The 19526-nt window shown below is 39.0% G+C and overlaps 1 protein-coding gene across 1 annotated transcript in view; it reads left to right on the top strand.

Annotated features, from left to right (window-relative positions):
- LOC126354384 (condensin-2 complex subunit D3-like) overlaps window positions 1–19526 on the top strand; it is a 120665-nt gene that overhangs the window by 25175 nt on the left and 75964 nt on the right. Inside the window, exon 5 of the mRNA XM_050003985.1 lies at window positions 13103–13333. Coding sequence (XP_049859942.1) covers window positions 13103–13333 — 231 coding nt within the window. The remainder of the gene's footprint in view (window positions 1–13102; window positions 13334–19526) is intronic.

Below are 19526 nucleotides of genomic sequence, written 5' to 3' on the forward strand. Positions count from 1 at the left end.
TGTCAACAGCTGGTATTCCAGCCCAGACCTCATTTCTCTGGCTTCACAACCATGGAAGAATAGCATGTGGTACTGTTCGTAAGGACAGGTGTAACGTACCAAAACTATAGTAGAAATTGAAATAAAGAAAAACTGAGTTTAAATCAAATGACAAGATGCTTGCTATCAAATGTTGTGATTTAAAAATGTGTGAATGTTGTTGACCACTTGTAATAAAATACAACTGGTTTAAACAGAGAAGACCAACAGTAATTCTGGTGAAAAAAAATAAAAATATTATGGATTACAATTTGAGTATGAATGCAGCTGACCATTGTGACTTGTTACTGAGCTCAGTAGGATCAGTGCATAAGACTGTGAAACGGTGCAAGAAATACTTTTTCCACATTCTGGATGTGTGCATTTAAATGCTCTTGCTCTCCACAGGTTGATTACAAAGAGAAAAATGGCATTAGCATAATTTCACCTCTATCATTAGTGAAACTGTAGAAAAACATGCAACAGAATGGAGAAAAGCTGGTAGAGGAAGTGGCACCGATGACAAGAATGCTTTATTATTTGCAGGGAGGCATTTGTCAGATGTAAATGTGAGTGAACATTCTAACAAAAGTTTGCTAATGTGTGGAACCAAACAAAAAGTGCTCTGTGAAACCGTATACCAAAGCAAAACTTGCAACACGCCATTATGTGTTGTACCCAATTACAAGACTTACCACATGAAGAAGCATTACAAGTCATCATGAGCTAAACCTGGTAGATGAAATTAGTTGACACTTCTCAATAAATTATTTAAGAAAAGAAAAATAAAAACACAAAAATGTAAAAAAAAAGCCAATATAAAAATCTATTTTTAACTTCACCAGTGCCAGTTCAAAGCCTCAATCATAATGAAAGGTGAAAAATAGATACAGTGGATGTAAAAAATATTCAAACAATTCCTGACTTCATTTCTTCAGATGAAGTAGTCCACTGGCAAGTGAACAGGCTTGATGTTTCAGACACTACAATATTTAACTTATACATCTTTAACTACATCTACATACATACTCCGCAACCCACCATAGGGCATATGTGGAGGGTCTTTTCCTTTTGTATTCCACTTGCAAATGGAATGAAGAAATAATGACTGTCTGTATTCCATATTTTCTGTTTCTATTTTCCTATTTTCTGTTATCTTGTCTTTGTCATCCTTACATGAAATGTACGTTAGAAAAGAACATTTTCTTTTCTCGCGATGTTTTGAGCTCATGAAACATCTCTGTAATGTTCACATGCATATTGTATCTACCAGTAACGAATCAAGCAGTATGCCACTGTATTGCTTCAGTGTCTTCCTTTAGTCTGTCTCGGTGAGGATCTGAAACACTTCAACAGTACCCAAGAATGGGCTGCACTAGTGTTGTCTTTCATCCTTGATTCACAAGAAATTGTGCAACAAAAGGCAGTCTGAGTTTTGAATGAGTTATACTTTCTACATCCATGCTGATTTATGGACAAAAGCTAGTCTATTTAGAAAGTGTTCTAGAATACTGCAATATACTGATATTAGGGATGTAGGTCTGTAATTTTTCACAGCTATTCCTGTACCCTTTTTATATACAAGAGTCTCTGGCTCTTTTTTCCTAAGTCACTTTAGATATCCCACTGAATGAGATATTTGTGATAAATACGAACTAAGTAAGGGGTCAGTTCTGTAGAGTACTCTCTGTAAAACTAAATTGGGGTTGCCTGCAGACCTGGCAACTTACTTATTTTCAACTCTTTCAGTTGCTTCTCAATGCCAGGGATGCGTGTTTTTATGTCCTCCATACCAGATTGTGTGCAACCCTAAGATCACGCTGCATTAATGATTTTCTAAATGCAAAATTTAAGACTTCATCTTTCATTTTGCTGTCTTCCATTGGAATGTAACCTCCAAGTACTGTTTTTACATCCATTGTTACTTCCATGACAATAATTTTTATATTAAGTATATTCATATGGTTGCCTTTCTTGGAGTTTCTTGATGTAATGGACCTACTATGCATTACCACTGTTCAGTGCCACTTGATATCTTCTTCATCTGCAGAGGGTGAAGGCCTGTGAGAGAGCCCCAATCTATGCAACCTGTGAAATTACTTAACCAATTTTTAAACGTATCTTCCTTATTTTGTTGCTTGTTTATAATGATTACAACTTTGGGTGAACAGATATCTTATTAAACAATGGAATCTCTGGGCTTGAAAATCAGTAATTTAAGGAAAAGATAGATTTCCACTGACTGTAAAAATGACACATTAAGTTGCAGACAAGCATGACTAGAAGACACTCGTACATTAGCTTTCGGCCACAGCCTTTGTTAGAAAAAGAAATGCACACACACATTCATTAACACAAGCAGTCGTACCTCATGCACACATGACTGCCATCTCCGGTGGCTTAGACTGGAATGCAGCTGTCACATAGAGTGGAATCAGCAATTTGGAGGGCACAGGGAAGGGGGAGGTATTGCAGTGTATGGGTAGGCAGTGGGGGCGGGGGGGGGGGGGGGGGGGTGCTGGCTTGAGTGTGGAGGGACTAGATGGCCAACTGCCAACAGGCACAGTGTCAGGAGGCTGTGGGGTGGGGGGGCAACAGATAGTAAAATAGGACAGTAGTGGGGAAATATGGACAGGTGCATTGGCAATGGGCAGCACACAAAGAGGGTGGAAGATGAGAATACGAAGAAGGTGATAGAATGAAGGGGCTGGAAACTGTTAGAACTTGCTACTGTGTCCCTCGAACCACTCCATCACATTCCTGGCCTTGTGACATAGTGCATTATCTTGTTGAAAAATGTCAGTGCCGTCAGAGAACATAATCATCAGGAACCGCCCCCGGTGTAAAACCTGTCCTATGCACCCTCCCACCACCACCTACTCCAGTCCTGTAACCCGGAAGGTGTACACGATCAAAGGGAGAGCCACATGTGAAAGCACCCACGTGATTTACCAACTGACCTGCCTGCACTGTGATGCTTTCTATGTGGGAATGACCAGCAACAAACTGTCCATTCGCATGAATGGACACAGGCAGACAGTGTTTGTTGGTAATGAGGATCACCCTGTGGCTAAACATGCCTTGATGCACGGCCAGCACATCTTGGCACAGTGTTACACCGTCCGAGTTATCTGGATACTTCCCACCAACACCAACCTATCCGAACTCCGGAGATGGGAACTCGCCCTTCAGTATATCCTCTCTTCTCGATATCCGCCAGGCCTCAACCTCCGCTAATTTCAAGTTGCCGCCACTCATACCTCACCTGTCTTTCAACAACTTCTTTGCCTCTGTACTTCCGCCTCGACTGACATCTCTGCCCTTACTCTTTGCCTTTAAATATGTCTGCTTGTGTCTGTGTATGTGCGGATGGATATGTGTGTGTGTGTGTGTGTGTGTGTGTGTGTGTGTGTGTGTGTGTGTGTGCGCGCGAGTGTACACCTGTCCTTTTTTTCCCCTAAGGGAAGTCTTTCCGCCCCCGGGATTGGAATGACTCCTTACCCTCTCCCTTAAAACCCACATCCTTTCATTTTTCCCTCTCCTTCCCTCTTTCCTGACGAAGCAACTGCCAGTTGCGAAAGCTCGTAATTCTGTGTGTGTGTTTGTGTGTTTTGTTCATGTGCCTGTCTGCCGGCGCTATATATATATATATATATATATATATATATATATATATATATATATATATATATATATATATATATATGATGTAAATAATATGTCTGCTTGTGTCTGTGTATGTGCGGATGGATATGTGTTCGTGTGTGTGTGTGCGCGCGAGTGTACACCTGTCCTTTTTTTCCCCCTAAGGGAAGTCTTTCCGCTCCCGGGATTGGAATGACTCCTTACCCTCTCCCTTAAAACCCACATCCTTTCGTCTTTCCCTCTCCTTCCTGAAGAAGCAACCATCGGTTGCAAAAGCTAGTAATTCTCTGTGTGTGTTTTGTTCTTGTGCCTGTCTGCCGGCGTTTTCCCGCTTGGTAAGTCTCGGAAATACTGTGAGGATCCCTAGATCCTTAAATAGATGTCTGCAGGATGACCGTGGGTGGGCTCCAGCAATTATTCTGATTACACGTTTTTGAGCAATGAATACTTTTCTACTCAACGATGAATTACCCCAGAATATGATACCATACGAAAGCAGTGAATGAAAGTAGGCACAGTAAGCTAATTTACTGAGATTCTTATCACCAAAATTTGCAATAAAATGATCAGCATTGTTATAATTACTAGAGAAATCCATTGATTCAGACTACCAGAATGGAAATAAACGACTTATTGGAATAACAGGTGAGAAAAATTACGTATTATCCTCTCGGTGTATCCAAGAAAATGAAATTTTGACAGAAAATTTTTGGCCAGATCGCTACACTAGTAAGCACCAGTCGTACAGTCCCCGACTAGCAGACGCATAAGTTCTCTTCTGGAAGTAACGCGGAAAACATGTTGTTCGAACACGTAATAACGTCCAACCGGAAAATAATCGCGGGATACCTAAACCTGTGATTCTGACAGGGTTAGTGAAGTTAATCGACAAACAAATTTTGACAATGGCAGCAATAGCTATACAATTGGTGATGACAAGATTGTTAGAACGAGGAAGCAGGGACATGACACAAATTATGGAAGAATAAGACGATTCCATATTTATATAAAAATTTCGTAATACTACTTTTCGATCTCATGCTTGAGAAGCTGGTGCGTATGAATGAAATGTGAAATTATTTCCTAAGATAAAGCTTTTTGCTTGTGGTAGGCCTAATAGGCATTTGATATTGGTACTTCGTGGATTATATTCTGTTGTGTTATAAAAATGGCCATTTGTGCCAAACAGTTTCGTTTATTTGGTGTGTTACAAAATTGCTGCCATATTAGAAGGGCCTATTTTGTTTTATGTAGCAGACAGTGACAAAATAGACGTAATCAGATCGAGAAACCACACCAGTCTTGGGTAGTATTTGTATTACCGGCGTTTTCAGTATTAGATAACATTTCGATTTTTCTTGTAGGAAAACGTTTGACGAACTTTGATGAGGTAATAGATTCTTTCACAGAAAGGAAAGCACGCCATGTAGAGCTGTAGCAAGATTAGAGAGAGAGAGAGAAAAAAGCTAGGAGCTAAGGTTTGAAGAAATGTGTAATTTCTTGCTTATCTCTTGTCAGTATTGGTTTTATATATATTCTATATTTAATTTTATGTCACACAAAACAGCATGTTATTAACTAATGGGCAATAAAGGGTTCAGATTTTCTGAAGAGTTCTTGTTCTCTCGATTACAAATAATCCCATCCGCTATTAATTGTCATATTTTTTTAAGAGGGGCAGGCTGTCAAACCGGCCGCTGGGAGCAGGAGAGGCACCACAGGACATTTCAATTTCCACTCGCCTGAATATAGTTTGGACGTGCGGTAGAAAAATGCTTTATGAAGAGGCGTGGCACTGCACTTTTGCGTTCTTAAGACCAAATAATATGTCTTACATTTCCTCAAATACATGTGCTTTATGTTTCAGACTTCTCAGAAAGATGTGCGCTACGAGATGAACATATTTTGAAAATTCAATTTTTTTTAGTATTGACCCGGTTCGCAAATGTAGATCCGGGGCTGATGCGCAGAGCAGTCTGAGTTATAGTGGCTGGTGTCCACATGCCCCGTGTTTACATTTAGTGATTTTGATGTTTCCCCTTCGTTTACTCTCATGTAAAATGAAAACAAAACGGATATCTGTGGCCGGGAACTATCAAGTGAATTAAAACACATTCACCTAATTACGAAAGGCTAAAATTAGTTACAGATTTTATTTTATTTTCGCCTTTCTGACAGTCAAGCATTAATCGCCTTACAGAACAATGAAGTTGTTTTTGTCTGTTTGCTAAAGAAATTTGACTTTTGTTAACCTTTTCCGCATAGGCAGTCAATGTATTTGAAACGAAATGTTTAATTCCACAGTACTGGCTAATTTCAACTGTTCGATGCATTTGAAGTGCACATTTTCATTTTCTAGCACAGATGGCATTATGTCATGATAAAGAACCAAACATGATATAATACAGTACTGGTGGTCCAAGAAAATTTACAACCCGAAAACCACACTGGAAAGCTTAATACCAGGTCGAGATCTACATCATTGGGAATCCGGACATACGAATGTGCACTTTAAGTATGCACCTTAAATGTGCAGATTTTAATATTGTTCACGAAATTCCGATGCTCTTGCAGTATCATCTGGTCTTGTTTGTTTTATGACATAATGTATGATCTTTCAATGTTTTACACGTAAGTACATATGGCCTTCCTACGTCGTGATAGCTACCCCAGCCCGGTATCGCCTGTTATCTGCGCTTTCTGGCAACTGCTGAAATGAACCTATTTCTAACTGGTCGCGGGAAAATATTGCGAATAGTGGTTTGAAAAGCGTTCCTTTCAAAGTAAATATCCTTTTACGTAAGTTGAACTATGTGCAAGACTGTACCATGAATTTATTAAATCACAGAGCGTTTGACTCTCATTTAAAAATTAACTCTTCGATGACGCGCCATTTAGAAGAATTTCGAACCCTGAAGGTGAGACATGTATGTCATTATTAAAAATTTTACTGGCACATTTGTGTGATCTATGCTTAGTGTAACACGTGCAAAAAAGCTCAGCAGTATATGCGAAAGCTTAGCTTCTCTTGCAGCTTGAGAACAATATTATATGTGAAAACTTCGCTTTTCTTGTAGCAACACTATGTATATTAATTTAAACTATTAACTTTCCCTGTTTTTTTTTTTTTTTTTTGTTCGTGCTACTTAACAGTGATGTTGCTGTTGGCTGACTACATCACGTGTTCTACCCTCTGAATATCCGCTGTCATCGGCTGGCGAGATCACGTGACATGAGCTACGAACGGCCTACAAAAGTGCATCGAAAACTAGATTTCAATGATTCGGAAAGTAACATGCAGTATTTGGTGGAATTCCAGTGTATACTTTCGTAATACGAAAATAAGCAGCGTACATGTCGCTGCACATCAAAGATGTTTCCAAAACGTGTCTTTTTCCCTGAGTTTCGTTTTTTAAAGTGCCGGGATATTGTACGACCGGGTATAAAAACGTAACCATTCAATGGATTGATAAGGGAAACTATACTGTCACCTGGGAGAAAACGTATTTTTAACCGGGAAATCCGGGAATTTTTTTTCCTTGTCCACGTATACACCCTGTATGTAACATATACACTTATATTTGTGTGTTGTGATTTTTGGTCATGAAAGTTGCCCAAGGATGTGAAAGGATTGAAAATACATACTGGTTGTTGTAAAAAGTATTCCAATGCTTAAAGATTCTGAGATGAAGCATCTCTACAGATTAAGCATTGTTTTGGCAATGGATGGACATGTTTCTTCATATGCAGCAGTATCTTTTCTGTGAAACAAGTAAATATGAAGCATACATAGCATCAGTCAATAAAAAATTATACAGTGTCACCTCTTAACAGTGTTATCAAATGAGTCAACTTAAAGAAATATTTTGTATTTGAGAACATTGATTTCTGGTTTTGAAGTTTGCCTCGGAACAATTAATTTTATTTATGAGCTTCATTTATGAGCTATTCAGATGTATGAAAACTATGTTGCATCAAGCTGTTCCTTTCCATTGTGAATTGTTTGTGAGTGAATAATTCCACTGACATGCGTCATAAGCACAGACAATCTGGTGAGAATGGATGTAAGAATTGTACAGCATTTAGCTTACAAGCTAGCTCAAAGCATTCATTGCAGCAACAGGACGCCAATGCAAGTAATTCAACAGGCAGGAAGGCCATAATGACACAGCACTCGGCACAGCCTGTAGTAAGCACGTCTGTAGCAGCAAAAGGATTAATTTTGTGCATTCATGCAATTTAATCTCTTTTAACCAGCAGTTCATAATTAATAAAGAATGGTCAGATTCCACATTTACCCCTGCAAATTTGTTGCAGTGTAGACTCTAGTTTCAAAATCTCTACCTTATCAGTATGTAATCTACCTGAAACATCTGTGTTGTCTACAGGTCTCCTCCATGTAGACATGCTTCCTCCTTGATTATTAAACCAACTGCACTTAGCTATGATTAAATAGTGCTCTGTGGAAAATTCTACCAGTCAGTGTCCCCTTTTGTTACTTTTCCCCAGTCCATGTTTTCCTACTATATTTTTATCTCATATTTTTTTCTACTATCAAAGTCCAGTCCCCTGTCACAATTAAATTTTCACATCCCTTGATTATTTTAACCATCTTACACACTTTCAACCTCTTCATCATTTATGGAGGTAGTGTTATGCGAATATGTTGGATGTTGGCAGTGTCTCTGCCTTAGCCGCAACAGTGTGTGCTCAATGTTGTTCATAGTAGCTCACCTGCATGCTAATTTTCTTATTCATTATTAGATCTACCCCTGCATTACCCATATTTGATTTTGTGTTACTAAACCTTCACTCATCTGACCAGAAGTCCTGTTCTTCCGGCTGTGGCACTTCAGTAATTTCCACTATATCTAACTTCAGCCTATCCATTTTTCGCTTTAAACTCTCTAACTTTCCTGTCCAATTAAGGTATCTTGTGCTCACTTTAGCACACAAACCACCACTTGATGGCATGGTCCGTGGTCCTGGTTCATGGTGAGATCTTGCTTAAACTGCTCAGAAAAACATTATACATCTCTAGCATACCTACAAACATGTGTGGACTTGATTCTAGAAGAACAGAGAAAAATAATAGACCTCATGGGAAAAAAATCTTAGAAATAAAAATGCAAAAATAACCAAATTGAAGGCAATATATTTCAAAGTGCACATCTTAGCACATCTATGAATTAAAAATTTATTTGCTATTGGCTAACAATCAGTTTTGCATTGCTCCACCTCATGTATCATAAGATTGTTGGGTCCTGCTTGTAATGCTGTCTGTAAGGTAGCCAACATTTTGCTGCCTGAGATTGTCTCACTGTTTGTAGGTGGTCCTCTCAAAGTGATCTGATGTTTGAGGAAGGTTCTTGTGATGACACTCTGTGAGATTCATCAGGTCTCAAGAATGCTCTTTTGGTTCATGAATAGCAGAGGCTACAGACCTTTCCCTGTGGTTGATTCCTGCCTCCTAGCGGCAGGTGTTCATGATGTGGGCACGGTGTCTTTGTGCAATATCATCTTGAAACATGAACTAATTGTTAATAAGTTGACTGTGGCGTTAGCCAGTAGTTTGGGAGATACTGTTTTGATGCTGCACAGCCCAGAGCCTTGGAATTATTGTTGCTAGCAATGAGAAATATTTGACATCCATACATGATATCAGACCTAAAGGTGGCTGACTTACCTCCTTGCAGAACATTTAGTGGGACTGCGTGCCTGAGATGTGCATTGGTACCTGAGCACATTCATGCATTTCTGCAATGATCACCAATTGTTTGACAATTCTGCAGTCATCGATGAAGAAAACCCTACCTGTTGATTGAGTTTCCATTCCAGGTGTTCCCTTGGCTCTCTTTTCTGTGTGCCACAGTGCTGAGGGTTCTGTATTTTTATTTGTAAAAGATATCTAGAGGCAAAATTGATTGTCTGGAGACAGTTGCATACTGTCTGGCTCACTACAGCCCTCCCAGTTTCCTCAAGAAATTTAGCACACAGTTTTGTTGCGTTCTCCTCAGAATACTTATAAGCCAAAATTTGTAGGTAACAGTCATCAGCTGATGTTATTGACAGTGGGTGACTACTACGAGCAGATCTTCAATGTTTTGTATCCTACAATAGCAGCTGAATGGTTGAATGATGTTTCTGTGGTGTACACCAATTTAATGGTCAACTTCCTGTCCTGGCAATACTTCCTGCTGTAAAGGGACAGTGACAGTTTGAAATGTGTCTTAATGCTAGGTCAACAGACTGAACAATTTTTGCAAGCCACAGGATCCCATTCACAATAGGAGAGGCACAGCACTCTTAATTAAAAAAAATAATCGTATACAAGCCTTGAGGATGGTGGAAAACCTTTCTTTTTTTTATCAGATTATTCATTGTTACATGATGCAGAAATACATATGTAGTACATTGCCATTCTTTCATCAGAATCTTGGAAATTGGGGAAACAAAACAGTCATATGTCACAAAAGCAGTGTCACAGAGAAGGTTTTCAAAGCAGTGAAGGATATTGGTGCAATTCATCAAAATTTTTGCGTGATGTGACTAGAGCACAGTCACAGTGAAAGCACCAATTGTCAAATTTCAGTCTCAAATGTATGGTTTTAAGTGACTTTTTGGCTTATTGCAGGAAATTACTCTATACACCACTTCCAAGTGGCTATTTTATCATTTGCTTCAACATTCTCCTTAAAGGATTTGTGAATTGTGGTTTGTTAGTCTCATAACATACATAATCTATATAATTTGATTGAGGTACAGGAGACATGATGAAAATTGTGGATTCTGGACTTTCCATTGTTTTATATATAATAAAAAAACTAAGTTACTCCTTGATCAAATTATCATTTCATCCTCTCTGAATTCTCCCACCAAATAGTAGCATTTCTCCCACGGAATCTGCTGTTGGCTTATTTTTAGAATATCTGGCTTAATATTAAATATGTTTTTGCTGTTTAATTTATTATATATTGTCATCCCATACACTGTGGATTCCATGCATATAATTTCAATTTCTGTGTGGGTAGCATAAAACTCTTTTTATTCCTCATGTTGTATGTGTGGATAAAAATGATTCTTCTCAAGTAATTTTCGTCTGCTGTGAAGGAAGATTATTTCATAAATGTATATGAAGAGAACAATTAGAATTTGTATTTCCCAAAGTAATGGGTGAGAAGACTCCTCTTTTTGTGCAGTACACATTTATGTGATAATTTTCTTCTGCAGTTTCAGTATTCAAGACACACCATGTGAACTTCCCCAGAAAATTCTGCCATACCTAATGACAGATTCAAAATAACTATGGTATGGTACTTGTCATGTACTCATGGCAGTATAATTTTCTAGTATATGCATTGCAAATCCAACACTGCTTAATTTATTTGACAGAAAGTCAGTATGTGTAATCCATCTTAAGTTCTTGTCCATATTCAGTACAAGGCATTTGACTGTGTCAGCTTCTTCCATAAACTGTAAGTTCCACACATTTTGAAAGTTTGGTTTTGAAATATATCATACAAGTTTGTACAGTGTTCAGTTTTCACCCATTTAACTGAAACTAGTTTTCTAGCGTGCTCACGATAGAGCTTGGAATTTGTTCAGCATCACCATCTTCAGTTAGAATTGCAGTATCATCTGCAAACAGAACTGATGGGAAATTTGTATTTACAGGAATAGGAATATGACTGGCTCTAAAGTGGAGCCTTGTGATACTGTACTCCATTTAGAATAATAATTCACTGCATTTGAATTGATATTACCCTTCATTTTCTATTCTGCAGATGTGATGTAAGCTATTTCAGAGCATTGCTCGTAAATCCATATTTATCGAATTTGTCTAATTTATAAATAAGTTAGGCATGATTTATGGAGTCAAAGGATTTTGTAAGATCTTAGGAGATACCTGAAACTTTACTCCTCTGATCCATTGCTTTGCATATTCACTGCATCCAGTGTTTTTTTCCCCACATTGGAATCCAGATTTGTTACATTTAATAGTATTATTTTTTGCAATAAAGTTTTGGACCTGGTTTGCTGTTACTTGCTCGAACACTTTTGACAGGATTGGAAGAATAGAAACAGGCTGATTGTTTCACATGTCTTCTCTTTACCCGTTCACATCAGGAAAGCATCTCTGTCCAAAAGATTGGTAGATTTTCTGAGCTTATGGAGTTGTCTTATATGATACACCACTTTAATCACTTCACTGGGTTTCACATTCCAGCCAGCAAAGATTTTATTTCGTAATGTTAATCTTTTATTGAGATTTTTTTTTATATCTGTGAGATACTCAGCTTCTTGGTGGAGTCCAAAAGGATGTACTTCAATGTACATGTAAGTCTGTACATCAACATCTGACATTGTCGCAGTATGAAGAAAGTTTCATCTCCCTCAAGGAGTATGATGTCCACAATAAGGAAAACTTCTTTGCTTAAAAGTGGTCTTCAGAATGGTGGGAATTGCAAATGAATGGATATGGCTGTGTGATAGGCACTGGTTATTTTATGTACTGTGACACCATTGCATTTGGAGATAGTTCTAGAAAATTTGCCTCAAGGGGTTGAATCCTTGAGGCTGAAGTTACCTCTCTTAATCTATCAGAATCATCTAGATACGGAAAGTGTTGTGTATGGTATATTTCAAGCATTGGTGATAGTTCCTTGAAGCGTTTGAGAAAAATTGTGTCAGATAATGCAACTGTGTTTTGATGTTAATTGACAAATAGTTATGTGTAATCTGAAACGAACAACTTGAGCACTCACCTACAGTGAGTCAATGAACAAATGTAAAAATTAAATGAAGCAGTCTATGAAGTGTCCTAGTGTCTCACATTTAGAAAAGTTTATAACACTGTGTGACATAAATTCTGCGCCACACTAAATGCTTGCTTACCATTTTACATACATACTAGTATGACATCAAACAATGATATAAGACGTAGCAATACACATTTTACATCATGTTCTGGTCATTTTGTAATGTATTTTTGTGCAGTTCTGGAATACATTACTAACAAAAGAATCTTTTAACTAGTGTAATATGTGGCAGTGACACAGCTGAAGTTTGAGGATGACGGTTCAATCCCGCGTCTGGCCATCCTGATTTAGGTTTTCCCTCATTTTCGTAAATCACTCCAGGCAAATGCCGGGATGGTTCCTTTGAAAGGGTACAGCCGACTTCCTTCCCCGTCCTTCCCTAATCCAATGAGACCGATGACCTTGCTGTTTGGTCTCTTACCCCCCCCCCCCCCCCCCCCCCTTCCTCCGCCACACCTGAAGTTTTCCTTATGATCTCCAGTTCTTAATTTTCTTAGAACATCTTTTGGTTCTGACACTCATTATTGTAATTATGTAAGAAACAATTCTGTATTTCATAAAATTTATTTTAATCTGACATACATTTGTTGAACCCTCCCCCGTCCCCTTTTTATTTTCAGGAGAAGGAATATGAATTGTTGTCAGCATTGGAGGTACTGTTTTTCAATTGGAAAGCAATTAAATCAGAAGACCAACAGCGTCTGGGAGCAGAACTTTTGAGAGCTGTATATTGTATGGAGCTACCTATATCTCTTATAAGTCCAGCACTTGATGTGCTTGCTACAATTGCAAGAGACCATGCCAAGTCACCTGAAGAGGCCGACACCACTTGGGCTGCACAATTCATTGAGGTTGGCCACTTTCAGAAATGATATTTTTTTAAAATATTTGTGTTTTTGGTGCTGCTTGTGTGAACAATACATGTAATTTTCAAGTTTCTTTTTTTCTTTTATATGCTCTTGCATTTCAGTTTAAGACTTGTGTGTAATTTTCTAATGTATGGATTGAATATTCTCACAGACATTATCTTTCTCTTTCTCTCTCTCTCTCTCTCTCTCTCTCTCTCTCTCTCTCTCTCTCTCTCATGATATACACCTGTAACTTTCCTTTTGTATCACAATAAGTATCACTTCAAGGCTTCCTTTCCTTCCGCCTGTTTTCTCTACAACTTCTGAGGTAGCACTTGTTAGTTTCAAACCTATGGCTTCTGTGGCGTAGTTCTCTATTTGTATGGTTTGTTTTTTGGAATTATAAGATAATGTAATGGCAGTTGTCATACCAGTTGTATACTGTTGCATTATAAATATCCACATGGTAAAAAAAAAATCCTGTTTGTTGACTGAACATGATGTAACCTATATACATTTCACGTTCTCAGTGTTAAGAATTTTAACCCAAAACAGAAAATTTTATAGGTTTTTCAAGAGACCGTATAATAGATTGGGTGTCAGTTTTTGATGCTTGTACTTAGCATCATCTCTTCCCACTATGACTCTCTGTGTGTCAGCTGTATCAGGCAATATGCATGGTCGGTGGGTGTTGTAAGACCATAGTATTCATTTGCAAGAGCTGTTATTTGTCTAACACTGTTAGCTCATACAACATTATTCTGATTCTCAAAAAAATTCTACATGTGAAATAGTATTGCTCTTCTTGTTCATGTGATTTTACTTGTGCTTCCTTTATCACATTGAATGATTAGTAGAATGGCAAAATGGCTGTCACAACGCATGCACTAATATGGAAATCAAAGCTAAATTTTCAATGTATGTCCCCCCACCCCCAGGCTGCTCGTTCCAGTTTGCAGTCCTTTCTTAAGCACCTTTTGTGTGGGCGGATTGAATTAAGTGCCCAAAACCGGTTCGTTTTGAGGGAGGGGGGGGGGGGGGGGGGTGGCTGGTGCGCTACTGTCATTTTAGCCCCTTGTCAACATAGGGAACATGCTATTGGTGCCAGAACTGAAAACTACCTGTAGATGCCAAGGAGAATATTTTTGTCAAATGGACTCCAGACAGTGGTAACAATGCTAAGTAGCAGTTCTTATGATGGGGTGGCTCCCGCAGTTTAGTCACAGTGAAGAGGATCAAGCTTTCAAACGCAGCACCCCAGCAATCTCCCAGAGAGAATGTATATCATTTTGAAGTAGAAAGGTAAGGCCCTCAGGGCTTCCCCTACCTTGGCCATGCTCGGGGAGGGGGGGGGGGGGGGGGGAGGGGGGGAGGGAGGAAGGAGAGGATTGTGAAGAAGATTCAAAATGATGAGATGGCTTTCCCACAGTACCTAGTCTGTACTCAAGCTGCTGGTGAGACCGGTTTGACCACTGTTTCATTTTTGGAATAGGACATTGAGGAGACTAGTGCTTTTATTTTGGCTTTCAAATGGGGTGTATTATCTGAAAATTTAAAGTAACAATAACTGCTGCATTATGAAGCTGTAAGTTCCATCCTGCATGAAGTGTTAAATTTTTTTGCCGTTTTATGTTATTGCCCTTTGTAAATGACCCCCATCTGTGTAGACTGCGGATGGCTAATGCACAAGACAACTCCGTATCACCAGTCACCTATATTGCATCAAACCAGTCTCAGGACTGAAGACCACAACAACAACAACCTGGATAAATAGCCCATATATGTCAAACGAGAGCACACCTTTTTTTTTGTAGAGTTTTTAGACTCTATCTGACTGTTCTTTGGCCAGATTGATAGCTCTAATTTTGTAATCCAGAGAAATATAGTCATAGCCTTTTTTTTTTTCTTCTCGTCCGGCTCGTATTCATCTGATGCTTCATTGGCAATGGGACTCGTTTCAGTGTCTTCGTAGGCATTATTATCATCGATTTCATTAATGTCTATCAGTTCCTCATCATGAACAAGGGTTTTCTCGGCGAGCATTTGCAGCGTATTCTGAAACAATTCTTCCCAAATTACCATGGCTTCTACGTTGATTGATTATGATGGTTCTGCTGCGATGCGATTACTGTTACGAAGGAGGCTTTCAAAATATACCAACACATCTTTCAATTGTTGTTTTGCCACTTCACTTGTATAGAATCTTCTTCTTCACTTTCATGCGAAGTGCCTGGATCGCTCTCCAATTGTACTGCCTCCATTTTTCCGTTTGTTTAACAGGGTGTACCAAAGCTCTCACATACGCACTGATTTTCGACGATGTTATAGGTTGTGCTAGGGACCGCATCTACCTTCTATCGAAGTTAGCAGGCAACTACGCTGTTATGCGGCGGCTTGTTTGGGCCCATTCAACATCTGTCCTTCAAGTGTAATGAGCAAGTAACGGAGTTTATATTTCGTACCTGCCAATTTGTGTTCATTGGGTCTCTATTCTAATTCGACTATTTGACTTACATTATAGGTATTTGTTTTGGAATATCATTTCTACGTCTTCCGTTAACTATACGTGATAAACATTATGAAGACAATTAATAACATTAGTGAAATACAACTTTGTTTGCGGAAAACATATCTGTGTGGATGGATGTGTGTGTGTGTGTGTGTGTGTGTGTGTGTGTGTGTGTGTGTGTGGGTGGGTGCGCGCGCGTGCGCGCGCTAGCGTATACCTGTCTTTTTTTCCCCCCTAAGGTAAGTCTTTCCGCCCCAGGGATTGGAAAGAGTCTTTACCCTCTCCCTTAAAACCCACATCCTGTCATCTTTCCCTCTCCTTCTCTCTTTCCTGACGAAGCAACCGTGGGTTGCGAAAGCTCGAAATTTTGTGTGTGTGTTTGTGTGTTTTTTTATTGTGCCTATCTACCAGCGCTTTCCCGCTTGGTAACTCATGGAATCTTTGTTTTTAATATATTTTTCCCATGTGGAATGTTTCTTTATGTGTGTGTGTGTGTGGGGGGGGGGGGGGGGTGTGTATACATTTGAATTACAGAAAACAAATACTAAAAAAAAAAGTGCAAGATTCGATCTGGTGACCTTCTGATTACGAGCCCGCGCACTTACTGCTGCGCCACGACGCTGTAGAAAATTATTAATCGTAGAGAGTATTTCACCGCAATGGTTTCTTGTAACTGTCGATTTTGTCGACAACGGCTGATAAGTGCATTTTGGTGCTTTGCCACATTACACTTCTGGCCATGAGCTTTTATTATGTGCAGTATGAATCGAATCTGAATTTCACAGTTGGCGGCCTCCCCTTGTGAGCCATAATCTGTAGGTAGTGGTCATCCACTGCAGCAGTAGCACTGCAGTAGGTGGGCTGAGTGAGGCATGTCATTGATAGTGCCTGTCTCTCTGTATCTCCTCCATGTCCAGACAACATTGCTTTGGTTCACTCCAAGACACCTGGACACTTCCCTTGTTGAGAGCCCTTCCTGGCACAAAGTAACAATGGGGACACAATCGAACTGCAGTATTGCCCGTCTAGGCATGGTTGAACTACAGACAACACGAGCCATGTACCTCCTTCCTGGTGGAATGACTGGAACTGATCGGCTGTCGGATCCCCTTCGTCTAATAGGCACTGCTCATGCAAGGTTGTTTACATCTTTGGGTGGATTTACTGACATCTCTGAACAGTGAAAGGGACTGTGTCTGTGACACAATATCCACAGTCAACGTCTATCTTCAGGAGTTATGGGAACTGGGGTGATGCAAATTTTTTTTCATGTGTGTATAATAAATTTCCACTCTGCAATAGAGTGTGCATTGATTTGTAACTTCCTGGCTCATTAAATTGCGTGTTTGGCCAGGATCAGTTTAGGCGACTCTCCAGTCCACACAACAACAGCTATAGTAGACCCAGATGTAAGAGTGTAAGATCCAGAAGAATGCTTCCTACAGACAAGAGTATTAAAAACAGGTGTAGTTATCTGCCAGAGCTTTCGCAACAAAATACCAGAATTTCAAGAATTCCTGAAAAGCAGTGTAACTCCCATAACACTAGGTACAGAAAGCTGGTTGAAACCTGAAATTGATGCCAGTGAGTTTTTTGGGGAAAAAATAAGTGTTTATCCAAAGGATAGGCTAATGGTAACTGGAGGTGGTGTATTTATCACAGTACGCAATATACTCAAATCCCCCAAGATAGAAATTTAAACTGCATGAGATTTTTTTGGACAAGACTCAGCATCAGGGGTGGGCATTATTTTAGTAATTGGATCCCACCAGACTCGTCTCCTGATGTAACCAAAAACCTTAGAGAAAACTTCACCTTGCTCCTACATAAGCACCCAAATCATACTGAAATCATCAGTGGAGACCTTAATCATCCAACAATCAACTGGGAAAGTTACAGTTTTGTTGGCAGTGGGTGTAACAAGACATCCTGTGAAACATTACTAAATGCCTCCTCTGAAAACCATCTAGAACCATTTAGAAACTCACTCATGATGGAAATATAATGGCAACTAATGCAAGTGATCTCTTTGTGGATGTTCACATCACAGCTGATATCAGTGAGCATGATGTGGTTACCAAAGTGCAAAGGGAAACTAAAGTATGTAGAAAGATATATATCTTTAGTGAAATAGATAAAAAGCAATAGTGATGTATCTCAATAAGGAACTTAACGCTTTCAGTTCTGGACAGGAGCATGTAGAGGAACTACAGCTCAATGTTTAAAGCATTATTGACCACACACTGGACAGATATGTACCCAGTAAAACAGTCCATAAATGGAGGGACCCTCCATGAGGTATAGTCACGGTAAAAAACTTCTAAAGAAACAGTGATGTCTGCACAGAAGGTGTGAGACAAAGCATAGGGCTATTGATAGGGAGATGATGAACGAAATACATTTTGCTGTCAAGAGAGCAACGTGTGAAGTCTTCATTGACTACCTTAGTAGAATATTGTTGAATGGTCATTTCAAAAAATGCGAAGATATTATGATATTATGTAAAGGCTGTTAGTGCCACCAAAGTTAGTGTTCAGTCATTCATGAATGAGACAGAATGAAATTGAGTGTAGCAAAATAGAAGACGAAATGCTTTTCCATTATCAAATGTTCCCTTACAAAGGAATATCCAGGAGAACTGCTCCAATAAATTCTTGTCCCATTGAAAATCTGAGCGAAGTAAGCATCAATTTCAGAGGCGTTGAGAAACAGCTGAAATCGTTAAAATTGAACAAAGCTCCAGGGCCTGATGGAATCCTTGTCAGATCATATACTGAATTTGCAGCTGAGTTAGCCCTTCCTCTAACTATAATCTGTCATAGACCCATCGAACAAAAAACAGTGCCTAGTAGTTTGGCGAAATCACAGATCACTCCTGTTGATCCTCAAAACTACCATCCAGTATCCTTGACATCAATTTGTTGTAGAATCTTAGAACATACTCTGAGGTCAAACATAATGAAGTATCTTGAACGGAATGATCTACATGCCACCTAGCATGGATTCCAAAAACATCGGTCATGTGAAACCCAGGTCACACTTTTCTCACATGACTTACTGAAAGTGTATGATCAAGGCAGTCAGGTAGGTGCAGTATTTCTTGATTTCTAAAAAGTATTTAACTCAGTACCACACCTATGCTTATTGTCAAAAGTATTATCATATGGTGTGTCAAGGGAAATTTGTGGCTCAATTGAGGACTTTTTGATAGGGAGGACCCAGTATGTTATCTTGGATAGAGGATCATCATTAGATGTCGAACTAACTTTGGATGTGCCCCAGGGAAATGTTTGTAGTTGTTCATGTTGTATTTTAATGACCTTGCATACAATGTTAACAGTAATCTCAGACATTTTCATATGATGCAGTTTGAAGTACTGTCTGAAAGAAGGTGCATAAATATTCAGTTAGATCTTGATAAGATTTCAGAGTGGTGCAAAGATTGGCAACTTGCTTTAAATGTTTATAAATGTAAAATTATGCGCTTCACAAGATGAAAAAAGTAGTATCCCATGTCTATAATATCAAAGAGTCACAGTTGAAATCTGCCAACTCAAACAAATACCATAGTGCAACACTCTGTAGTGATACAGAATAGAATGATCACAAAGGCTCAGTCATGAGTAAAGCAGATAGTAGTCATTGGTTTATTGGTAGAATACTGGGAAAATGCAGTCAGTCTATTAG

Source organism: Schistocerca gregaria, chromosome 3 (assembly GCF_023897955.1).
Source record: "Schistocerca gregaria isolate iqSchGreg1 chromosome 3, iqSchGreg1.2, whole genome shotgun sequence".
NCBI lineage: Eukaryota > Metazoa > Arthropoda > Insecta > Orthoptera > Acrididae > Schistocerca > Schistocerca gregaria.